The sequence below is a fragment of the Buteo buteo genome, chromosome 8 (assembly GCF_964188355.1).
Source record: "Buteo buteo chromosome 8, bButBut1.hap1.1, whole genome shotgun sequence".
Taxonomy (NCBI): Eukaryota; Metazoa; Chordata; class Aves; order Accipitriformes; family Accipitridae; genus Buteo; species Buteo buteo.
The window spans coordinates 15,960,563-15,973,385 of record NC_134178.1 but is presented as its reverse complement, the minus strand read 5'-3'; the positions used below and the strand labels follow the sequence as shown (position 1 = coordinate 15,973,385).

General features: G+C 36.9%; 1 protein-coding gene across 2 annotated transcripts in view; it reads right to left on the bottom strand.

Moving 5' to 3' along the window:
* Window positions 1-2,674: 2,674 nt before the first annotated feature.
* Window positions 2,675-12,823, bottom strand: part of RCAN1 (regulator of calcineurin 1) — a 41,924-nt gene continuing 31,775 nt past the window's right edge. Inside the window, exons 1-4 of one of the 2 annotated variants that reach the window (XM_075033740.1) lie at window positions 11,450-11,745; window positions 9,164-9,337; window positions 8,003-8,162; window positions 2,675-5,478 (exon numbers count right to left, since the gene is read on the bottom strand). In XM_075033740.1, the coding sequence (XP_074889841.1) occupies window positions 5,315-5,478; window positions 8,003-8,162; window positions 9,164-9,337; window positions 11,450-11,617 (666 nt within the window). In that variant the 5' untranslated portion in view covers window positions 11,618-11,745 and the 3' untranslated portion in view covers window positions 2,675-5,314. Of the gene's footprint in view, window positions 5,479-8,002; window positions 8,163-9,163; window positions 9,338-11,449; window positions 11,746-12,823 lie in introns of those variants that run through there. The other variant, XM_075033739.1, reaches the window with a different exon arrangement.

Here is a 12,823-nt window from a genome sequence, read left to right as displayed (position 1 = left end):
GTTCTTAGTTGCACTTAGAGGTTTCATTCAAGTGGGATGTGGTAGTAATGAAACTGCAAACAAAATTAATTCCTGGCACAACTTCAATGGCAAGAAAACATGCACACACTCAAAGCATAGGCAGGTCCACACATCTAAAGCTAAATGTTAAGGAGATAGATAAAGGACCTGCTTGGTAGGTGGTACACAATGAACTCCAATAAGTAGGAAGAAGAACAAAAAAAACAAACAAAAAAATAAAGTGGAAGAAAGATTTCAAGATAGGACAAAGATACAAACCCCCCAAAACCCCACCCCAACAAATTCACACTCTATGAAAAGGACTGAGACTACAAAGTACAAGCTATAAATAATCACTCCAAATATGAAAGTAATTACTGACAGACTCCAAATCTAGCAGCAAAAGCAGCACCAGACTGAAAACTACTGAGAAGTTTCCCATCAGTGCTCCTCCCGTGCTGTATTACCAGCATACAAGCTCTTTGCAAAACCTTTGTGAAGCCTGTAGCAAAGTTCTGAAGCCCCAGACACTGAGCTGTGCCTATCCTTGGATAAGAGAAAAAGGGATTTCAGAAAGAAGACCTAGGAAATGCTTGTAAACCTCAGAGACTCTCAGTCTTTTGGAAATATGGAACAACACCTAGTGGAAGAAGGGCAGGCGTGAGGGCAGGAAGCAACATTAGGAAGAAGGGGAGCTTCCTGAGCTGGTGTTTGAGAGGCAGAAACAGAACGGGCAACATGCCTGCCAGAAGTGACAAAATGCCACTTGGAGCCTCTGTCTCTTCCTCCACCTGTTCAACCTTTCATACTTAAACTCCCATCATTTTATTTCCTTCATACTTCAGATGGAGTGTACCACAGTGAAAACCAATTGCCAGTTACTCAAAAAAAAAAAAAGGCAAAAAAAGGCAAGATGAGAGATGCTATAATTTTCAATACACAAATACAGACTAGGTAAGTGACAAAAAGTTTCAAGTGTGATAGTCACTACTTCATCAATGGAAATTTTGTCAGAGAAGATAAATCCAGTCCTGCCAGGTCCACCCTGTCACCTACTCATCAGCTGAGTCACCTTTGTGGTCTTGCTTTATTCACTGCAATGTACAGTACCTTGGAGGATGTCTTGTCTTCGTTATTATTGGTTGTTTTGTTTCCTTCTTTTCAGACATCCAAATATGAATTATTAAAAGCATTAAGCAGGTATAATTTTCTGCAAAATGTTTCTGAAGTGTGTTGGGTAAGCCAGGATAAAAGCAAAGATGATAGAAGCAGCACAACAACTGAACCCAAGACCTAGTATCTATGCCTAGAGTAAAGGTCTCTTCCTTGCTATCATTTTGTGTGTTTGGAACTGGGAGAGGGTTTGGGACATACCAGAACAAGTAAGCAAGCTTTACAGATACAAATCACAATTTCAAGTTAAAGAACTTGTCTTCCCCAAGACATTCTTTCTAGTGTGACATAGCAAAACCTGACTAGGCAGGTGATCATGCCTAGGGCAAAATCCATGCTGTAACTGTTAAAATGGTGTGAGAGAGAGTTGCTGGAGTTCATTCCTTCCCCACCCTTGACAAGTCTGGACTACATAAGAACAACTAACACACTTGTCCAGTATTTCAAATATCAAAGTTACTACACTTGTTGCTGCTCTGAAAAACAAAAACCCTGATTAGAAACAAACTTTAGTCTCACATGTTATTGAATTCACCTTGGTAACTACTAAGGTCCTTAATGTAGTAATGCATGCACAAATTCATAATCCAACAATAGGAATATGTGTATCACTAAGCTGGCAACAAGTCTTGCAAAATGACAAATGGTAGCGATCACTTACAGATTTATGGAGATTGTGCATGCTATCCTTATGCTGAGAGCAAATAATAAAACATTAGCTATACTTCCAAAAAGAAAAATAAATGAGGTCTTCTACGTAAAGCAGGATGGCTCAGTTGGAATTGCTATTTCACCTTCTATCTTTTCTTAGAAAGGACCAAGTTATTTCTGTTCTCTACACAGGAACTCCTCTGGATGGGCCTGCTATTGATAAGCAACAGCACTTTGCTATCTGAAACCACTTCTGTGTATAAAACAATTCCTTACAAACATCAGTACTTCCCAGTCATAAGTAGAGAAGAACGATGAGCATTAATATAACTCCTTTCTTCTGTAAAAGGATTTCTATCTGTACTGAGAGTGAAACCTTCAACGCATTTTTGTGTAACATGTTTTGCAACACCAAGATTTAGAGTTACAAGGTAAAGCCATTTAAATGCTGACATATTTTCATATTCCAAGAGCTTTAAAAATAGAATTATTCATGTTGTAGAAGAAAACTGGTAAGAATATTATGAATGCACAGGGATTACTATAGAATAGGAAGATGTTAATACCTTTATTAGGAAGCACATCAACTTCAGGCACAGAAGAATCTGTTTTTAACTGGAATACTCTGGACTGTATTTTATTCATTAGTAGATTCTCATACTTTGATTGAGATCATGCAAGTCTCTTAAGCAGAAGGCTGGAAAGCTTTTCTCCGAATAGATCATTTGGATGGTAAGGATGTGGTCTGGGACAATATTTTTACCTTTTTCAAATCAGAAGTGTTTGGAAGCTTAAAGTTCAGATTTTGGCGCAAAATCTTCAACTAGTTGCATGCATAAATACCACGACATTTACAAGAAGACAACAAAATATTTTAATTTAAATATGCCCCATACTATACAACTGTATAAAATACCAACTAAGCATTCATTTAAACATTAAAAAAAAAACCAAACCCTAAACAAAAAAAACAACAGAAAAAGCAAGCAGCACACTGTAGTAATGATAACAGCAGGTGGCACAAGCCAGGATATACAACCAGGAACTCGGGCAAGTTACTGTCTCACAACCTTTGCTTACAATTACCATCAGAAGGGGAAACATACTGTAACCATCCCAAGACTTCCACAGTTTCCAGTGCCCACCTTATTAGGCAGACATCAGTGTACTAAAATGATGAAAACCATATTAGTATTTAACATTCTGTTCTTCTTAATTGAAAGGTAGCACTGCTTGCTTAGGATTGCTAGGAAACAGAACAGCAACTACCTGGGTTTCTAATGCAAAACTAATGCTTTGATTGGTAATCATGAAAAGATGGAAAAAGGACAGAACAGGAATTATTCCAACAATTTTAAATTGAATGAAGTGAAACACCAAGTCCAGCAGTAATTTGAGAAACATGGAAAAAATCTTGGAAAGGTTTAAAGGCAGTGGTGGCAAATCTACAAAGTTTCTTTCCATTTTACTTATTTGTGTGTTAATAAGCAGTACATGTATCCAGCTGATTATTACACCTAAGTAACACAAAATAACCTTATGCACCCCCATGTCAATAAAACATGACTCCAGGCTCCAGCTATACATGGCATTAGCTCTCCTTAACACTGTTAAGATGGAGAGAGTGCCACTTGAGTTAGGTTCAAGACAGACACCAAGTACCAGTGTTTGTTTCAGTTTACAGGGCATACCAATCAGAACAAGACTATAACTGCAAATATTACTGAAGTTCAATATATTCCTGCTCTCTGTGGTCACAGGATAGCAATTTTTATTTTGCCTAGTATAATGACAGGCCTTCAATAACACCGCATTTACACTGCACCACAGCTTGGAATGGCTTCATTATACATCTTACTTTTTTTTTTACTATATATCTATTATTTATTTAAAAAACAAGGTGTGAACCTGGGCATTTAAGTCAATGTTTGCTTCAAATGGCACAGAATGGATTTCTGTATATGAACTCCAGCTACAAAACTCATTCTCAGACCAACTGTGGCAAAAGCAAACCAGAGAACCATGCTTTGATTTCTAAAAACATATTGAGAAGCTTCAAACATCCCACTTCTAAAACTGTAAGTGATAATTTTCCCACAGATATCAGTTACTATCTTTTAAAAAAAATACTGAAACCTATTTCAAAGTGAGGATCTCCATTTTAAAAAACAAGTAATAAAATACACTTCTGTCATCTTTCTTCCTCTAAACTTTTCTGTGATGAGCTACTGTCTTTAAACACTAACATATAAAAAACCCTAAAGCTTCTCCCACATACACCCATTACTTAAGTATGCATCGTTACTTGGCATTAAGCGTTTCTAAATACCAGCTTATTTCGGAAGCAAAGCTGAGAAAGTTTATACTTATGAGCATACAAAGCCAGTAGAAAAAGATACAAGTGTGCAGCTTGTAGAACAGTTCACATCAGGAATGAATGAGGAAAAGGCACTCCATCTCTCTTCGCTGTTCTACACACTCTGTGCAATTTTTCAATCACTGTTAAACCTTTGCTCACAACAATGCAGATTCACATACTGAGTAGAGTTCATGTCTCTCCATTACCATTTTTTTCACTGAAAAATTACATTGCTGTGAATATGCAACATTAGCTTTATTTATACATTTAAGAGTACTTTTTTCCAAATGAGAAAGTCAAAGCTACCGAACAAATGTTATTGACAATATAAATTATTTAAACTTAAATAATTTAAAATCAACTTATTTAAACAACTTTCCTATTGCACATTTTTCCATTACTTTGCCAGATAAAACCCTATATAGGCATTTAAAAGGTTAAAATTTTAAAAGCACAAGTTACTTAGCACCAAAATAAGGTGCCGAAGAAATTGTATGCCTGCTGGAAAATGAGTGCCAATAAAAACAAATATAAATATATATGTATATACACATCTAGTAGTAAGTCTGGGATGCTGAGATAATAAATACTTTAAACAATTTCCCAGATTTCCAGAAAATGTGAGAAACTATAGAAAATAATGCAAAGTTACTTCAGAAGACCAAGAATCCACATGCACAAAATCTATTGTAAGAAAAAGGTTTACAATTCTCATACTTTAATCTTTTAAAACCACCTCTGTTATCACTATGTATTCCACACAATGACTAGCCTATTAGTTTGAGGATTTATGTGAGTCAGAACAAAGAAAGCTTCCCCCAGTTGCTTTATAATGGAACAGCCTACAGTACCCCCCAAAAAAATAAACCTAGTTTGTCCTGTTAAGTCTCAAAACGTTTTCTTCTGCCTATCTTTTGTTCCCAGTGATCTGGGAATACACTCATGACATCCATCAACCTGCAGCATCAAAAATAAGGATGGAACTTCCTACATTTTTTCTGAGCAAACTTATATTGGAATTTCTCCTACTATAACTGCTGCTGTTGCCACCAGACCTGTGACCTGCTATTTCCACAGTAAATGTTTCCCTTGCATACGTTTACTTATAACCCTTGGAAAAACAACAGCAGTTCAACTTAAATGGGTAGGAGTATAATCTGGCCTCCTCGTCTGAATAATTTTTGGTTTGGGTTTCTTTGTTTCTTCTTCCACATCATTTTCCTGGTCACTCTCACATACGTGGACGACAACACTAGGAGTAGTGTCAGTTGCAGCATGTAGCTCATACTTTTCTCCTGAAAGTTAAAATATTAGCAAACTGGTTAAAGAGGATCCATTCTGTAGAAAAGTATGAAAGAAATTACTAAAAATAAAGGAATACATAAAAATGTGTAAGTAATACACTGATGATGAAAGCCTGATGCCACAATGCATTAGGTGGTGCAGGCAGGTGCATTGCCAACAGTCACGTTTACCATCCAGAAGTATTTAGGTTCTGTTTTCAAAGCAACATAGCTCAGCCGCTCTCTTAAAAGCAAGTTTACGTGAATTACCCTAAGCATTCAAGAAAGCATTTTACATGAGCAGCCATAAGTCTTCTCGGTGGGTATTTGTCATTTTAAAGTGTACAGGATCATCTATCCGCTGTACCGCAAACCCACAGGATCTTCCTTCCCCCCCCAAAAGCTTTCAGTGTTTAAAAAGCTGGATGCAGTTCCTCCCACCTCACACAGAGGTGCTCTAACACCGTTCTGGCATTCTGTGGAACACCAGAACTAGACAGCAGGCTTCACGCATATATAACGTGAAACACTCGCTATAATACAGCCAGGGTGTAGAAGTGCTATGATACAAATTTTGTTGACCACTGATCTGAAATCTGTTTTTTACCATAATATAAAGAAATGCTTTTAAATCTAACCAGGTGTTTAAAATTTTCAATCTTACATTAGATCAGAGAAAGGGCAAACTATTTCTTTTCACCACTTCCCTAATCAGCTCCCCTTTATTCTTTTTCTTGTTACTTTATACTCATTACCTCTCAGTGGAGAGAACAGTCTCCATTAAGACCACATCAGCTGTTCAAAAGAGCTAACACCTGTGGCAAGCAGCACACTCTAGTGTGCCAAGGCTCTGAAGTGGTCTCTGCTCTGTTTCCCCAAGAACTTTAGGATGGGGAACTGGCACAAAGAGCAGTTCCACAGAGGAAAAGGCTCTTGCTTCCAGTTTTTCAGAAACACGCAAGTCATTGTGCTAGAGTAACCCTTGCTTGCTCCTTGGTACCAAATCATTAATTAACTCTATGTTCCAATGAACATCACAGTCAAGAGGCAGAACTTTGTAGGGCTCAATATTCACAATATATATGAAAAAAATCTCATGGGAAAAGGGATCACAGATCTGCCAAGGAGCTTACTGCAGGGCATCTCAATAACAGAACTTTCAGGGTAAAAAGGACCAACTTTTACTGCTTAGTAGGCCCTTAAGTATTTCTTTTAAGGCCTACAGGTTTCTTTCTGGTATTGCTAAAACTTAAAAGGAAAGCTTGTAGTAAAGAAAGCAGCACCCATGGTGCAAGCTCTGATCTTTCATAAAATCAGTAAGCTGTAAGTTATTTATTTATTAATTCCACATGTTTCATCAAAAACAACTTTTATTCTGACAAGCACAGTCTTATGGGATTTCTGTTTCAAAAACTGATTTCAGGAAAATAAAATCTTTGATAAAAACATTTAGTATGTCAGCAGTATTCTTGATGGATGTTCTAAAGACCGACATGCAGCTCATCTGCTTAGTTTACATATTTCTGGATAAACAAATGATTTCTGGCAGCATTTTATACCTCCACTTCTAACTGCAATATCTTTCCTATAAATTGTTCTTGCCATTATAATTCACACACCATTTAAAAGACAGTATTTATTAAAAACTGGCAATAATCTAGCCCAATTTTTATGCCAGCAGAAGCATAGATTTTTGTCCCTCCACAAACTGCAAAGGGTTGAATTTCACAGGTAAGAAGAATTCCCTAGTGGTTTGTGAGATGCATGTTATTTTCACTGGAATCTTTAGATATCACCAGCATACAGTCAACCATAAACTACTACAGAGAAAGCTGATGCATGAGGAGCTAGAAGTTCTGCCCTACCCTCTTCTCCACCCCTTACTACTGACATAGTAAAGACATATTCTCTAAGTCTGTAGGTAAACAGGTATATAAAAATACTACAGTAAAATGATTCAAACTGCAGTTTTTATTCTCTTTGATACTGCTACTAAATGTGGCCATTTTTTCTCTCCATTACAGCAGATGAAAATTGGAAGGAGCAAAGATTGGCAGAAACTTCTCCCTCTTAACTCCAAAAGAAAATTAGGTTGATAGTGATTGTTTCCCTCCTACAGAGGGTACTGTCTCAGATGCAGAGGTAATTCTAGCACAGAGCTATACAGCTGTTAACTGGTTCATTGTCTTAGTCTGAAACTGGACTTCTCCATCCCTTCAAAAGGTATGTAACTACACAATTGCCTATTCATTTTTAGGAAACGCTTCTTGAAAATTTTGATGAACAAGCTAACATATTATTGAAGCAAAATTCGTGCTCTCTACAAATCACAAAAGAGACCACATTGTGGAGGTCTGGGCCCTACAAGTGATCCTGTGGAATTACATATATGTAAGAAACTACTGTTTACTAGTATTTTTTCTGATATTACAAATTTAATTGGTAGATAGTAATTCATTTGAAAAGTTCTAAAAATTCAGAAAGTTTAAAGGGTGTTTTATTGCACCAAAATTCTAGTGTTCCTACTCCTTCTTACCTGGTCCTAACTTGGAGATAGCGTATAAAAGGTCATAGTTAATAACTGGAGTAGCATCTTCTACTTGCTTCCAATCAACAGGTGGAGAGGCAGGAGGTGAAATCAAAAACTGTTTGTCTGGATTTGGTGGTGCCAAATGTGAGCTTCCAATGTGCAAAGTCTGAAAAAAGCATAAAAGCCAAAGCTGATTCACTGTTATCAATGAATCCGTCATTCATGAGGAATTTTAAGGTCTGGATAGATGTTATGCTGTAACAGGCACTCAAGGTGGCAGCATGTAACTACATTACTGAAGAGAGCTATATGAAAGATCCAGTATACAAAATACAGACAAGCCACCACATTCATTAACTCTGATGAAACATGCAATGAAGTATGCACATCCGCATCTTCTCATTATGGAGTTTTACAAAAAATTTCACCAGAAAGTATCTGTCCTTAAAATACCGAAGTAGGAGGAAGCTGGATATGGGCTTTAAGGCCTAATGACAAATGGTGTTGAAACTCATTACCACAAGTGAGAGTGGTGAGAATTCTAGAAGGTATATAAATAAACTGGCTCCTTCAGGACTGTCCCTAGGGACATCTGAAACAGACACACATAGATTAATTTTCCCATTAAATTTACGGAGGAAAATACACAGCAGCTACCAAAAAGCACCCAGATTACCAGAACCTGAGAGTTTCACATCTTTAGCAGCAGATGCTAGCCAGCTATAGAGCTGCACTGATGGCGATCTCCAAGTACAAACATGTGCTAAACAAACAATTTGCAGTAGTGAGAGCAGGATCAACAGGTAGAGTCCTGAACATGCAGCTCTACACTTTGGATTCCCTCAGATACTACCTGAGCACGCATGTGTGTGCACATGTACTGTTGGCAGTGCACACTTGGCTTCCCCCTCCCCGTTAAGCTATCTTTGACTGTACCGATTGCTATCATCTACTCCCTTTCCCCAAGGTTATCAAAACAATACAGAGGGAGACATAAATGCAAGACATACAACAGCCTCCAAGTACTTGTAGCTTTGGAACAATCTGTGATTCCCTAACCAAACTGAAAAAATTAAGTGTTCATTAGCGTGGCTGAAGACCTGTGGAAGCTTATCACGAGTAAGTTATGCTCTAGTACCTTGTAAAGATAATCACAAAAAGACTTACCTGAGCAAAATACAGTTTTATTTCCTTTCCAAGGAACTCTGTCTTGTGCAATTGGATTCTAGCATCTGCTGCAGATAAAGGGTTACTGAAATTTATTCGTACTCTTTTGAAGCTCTTAAAATACTGAAAGGTGATATCTCTGTCGTATGTTCTAAACAGCGATTCAAATTTGGCCTGAAAAGAAAGGACCAGAGAAGAAAGTGAATATGCAACACTACATTTTCTCTAAATACAGAAATAAATTGCAGTTACTAGTAGGGGCATACTACCACTTTCAAATATTGGTGTATTTATAACAGCTTAGATTTAGTTTTCTTCTTCTCTCTTTTTATCACGAATTTTTCTAACCTATCACTTGTTTTCTCTATACCAGCTTTTTTTTTCTTATTAAAAAATAGATTATTGTCATTAATAAGTCTTGGACATGACACTCTGATTTAATGACATAACAGAAATAGTAGTATTGGTAAGATATTGAAAAGAAATGCTTGTCTTACAAAATTAATATCCAAAGGCCTTGAAAAAAGTCCGCCAAGCATGCCTTTGTCTAAGTGTGCAATTTTCAAGGAAGCCGACACAACAGTTTCAATAGAGGAAAATGAAAAAAGCGTATTTGCAAGGTAAATGTAGTTTTCTTTGGTGACTCAGCATGCATAATAAAGTTCAGGAACATCTCCTGTTTTAATAGCTGCTACTTTCATTTAGGAAAATGAACATATTATTACTGAACTCTAGTTTAATAGCCTTTTCTATTTCTGGAACTGAATTCTAAAAAGGCTCCCACTATCCTTCCTAAAAAAATCTTAAGTACTAACCATACAGCTCCTGAAGGGCCTTTGACACACTTTCTGTTTTGACTGTGTGGTAAGAGTAGGAACTGGACCAAAACCTCATACCTTCATAGATCTGCAGCTGAGTTACCTTGCTCTCCTGTCTGCGTGAAAAGACTGAAGCACCTTTACCAACAGCTGGCTATCTCCATTTTGCACTTTGCATTTGTGCTCCTAGGGCATCTATGCAAACCTGACTTGGCTATTTTTCATATCATTTATATAAAGAGTGCTTCCACTCTTACTTCAGGATGCCAGACCAAAGGAGGAGAAGCTGCCATGCTCTTGCAAAGCATTTCAGGCTCACATTGAGAATACAGTAACCAGTCACAAGCCTTATTCCAGTGATGGCAATAGATAAAGCATTCAGATTTCAGATATTTTCCCTTCACAAAAGCTTACTAGAATTTCAGTACAAAGCCAAAATAAACAAGTATGCAAAATCACATTGCCTCATTTTTTTTACTGTTACATTTTGAATTAGTAGGGAAAAAAGCAACAAAGATTACATAAGGAGGCAGCAATTACTTCAAAATTTCATCTTCCTTCCTGAAAAGCTCTGCTTCACAAACTCACCACAGCTGTATACAGAACCACTGTATTTCAAAGATATTTGAAAATATCAGTGCTGTCCTGCTTCTAGCTGAGCCACACTTAAGCTTCTTCAAAACGAGCTCTGAAACAAGACCAGGACCTGGTCAAATACAGGCACACAATGCCGCTATTTGTTAGCCTCCTGTACTCCAGAGAGAGCTGAATGCAACCATGTAAAGTAAGCTAAACCCACGCTAAATTGCATTTCAAAGTTCACATTCAACATTTAAACTCAGAGACTACCTGCAAGATTTGTTCAATATATATAGTTTTTTTAAAATGTGTGTAATTATAGAGGTCATAAATGTCATGCTAGCAATATGACACAAAATGTTATTTTTGTCCTTAAGGTATCTTAGCAGTCAACAATTCACTGTATCAGGGCTGGATTACTTACATTATATTAATTCTAATCAGTTAAATATAAATTTGAGAGGACTTCTTATACTGTTAACATTATGCTCTTAACTACAGTGCCAGCCAAAAAAATCCCATGAAAAGTATAAAGTGTACTATAAATTATGTGAATATTACTACCAAAACTATAATGTAAACGTTTGCTGAAAACTCATATGCAAGTGAAGAATACACTATAGAGACAGTCAAGCAAATCTGGAGGTAAACTTTTGATAATTTTCAAAAACACATAGCTTAAGATCTAATAATTTCCAAAGTTAGCGTCATTCACATCAAAGCATACTACTGCAGACTTATAAGATCCAAGACCCTTACATCAAACTGAAATTTTCTTCCAAATCAAAAAGCTATCAAGGCATCCGTATTTTAAACAATTTGAAACACCATCTACATACTTTAGTATTCCAGTAGTTCACAGAAATAATACACAAAAGACAAAGCATACCCTTGTTTCTGCTTGATTGAAGACATCGCTATCTGCCACACAGGCAATCAGAGAACTAAAACTGTAGTTAAAATTTCTAAAATGCATTTTGTGCTTCGCCAAAGTAGTACTTGCTCTTCCACAGAAACCAATGACTTTTAAGGAAGCCGTTGGTCCTGCAGGCAGCATTTATAAGGGAAGCAAGTCCAGCCCCTCAAAAAAAAAAAAAAAAAAGGGTTTCAGAGCATCCTGTATGTGACAGCGAATTCCTGAACAAAGTCCTGCATGCTTTGAGGCAGTCAGGAACAAAATGTAAGCTGCGACTGGAAAGAGGTGACGTCAGCACATTAGTCAGCTTCCCTATGCTAATTACCAGTGCTCAGGAGGATGGAAAAAACAGCTGAGGTTTGCACAGCAGCTGCTTTATCGAGCCTCTTGCAGCATAGTTTCCACTGGTAGTAATTCCATTCAGCACTCAGACAACATGCTCTTCACTGGAATGGGACAACCCATCTTAAGATGGAAAATGTTACTGCTAAAGGACCAAAGTCTAGAGTAATAGGCTGTAATTAGCCAGGAGGAAAATTTCAAGACTTCGGAACGGAAAACAAATCCCTCAGGTCAATAGCTTTTGGTAATTTTGTGGAAAAAATACACGGACTGAAACTTAGAGATTAGGAGGAATTGATTTGGGAAAATATATTTTCCCCCCATTACAGTGAGAATTCGTTTTGAAGCTTTCTTCAAAGCAACTATATGGACTAATTACCATTCTCACTTTATTAAAAACTCATTCCAAGCCTCAAACTGTAGAGATTTTTTGTTTTGGGATGGTTAGGGGTTGTGGGGTTTTGGAGGTTGGTTGGTTGGTTTGTTTTAACAGGAGCTTCATCACAAATCTGCTGTTGGGGTTTTACGAGACAACCTGAACTACCAATAGCAATGATAAGGTATGAAACCCACACTGCTGATATTTTCTGGTTTATTTGTATCCCAGTTTCAGAACATTTCCCAAAAAGTAGCACAGGACACAAGTTTTGGGGTGGGGTTTTGGGGTTGGGTTTTTTTGGTTTTCCTTTTGTGTGGGTTGGTTTATTTTTTTATCAAGAACCTTTTTAAAAAAAATTAACTTTTAAAGTAATTCACTAAGTTTAAGATTAAGCTTTTACAAGCTATTTGAAACTCTCCTATGCAGCTTCAGATCAAAATTTATAATGAAGTCAAAATTATAAGTGCATTTAGTTCATTTTACTGTAACATGGGGCTATGACAGAAGCATCAAGTTTTATGAAATACTTGCAAACAATAGACAGTCATAAGTTTAAAACCTGATTTCATAAATATTTAATCATGTATAACTATTCACATGAATAGCCTTCTTTGTTTCCATGGGCT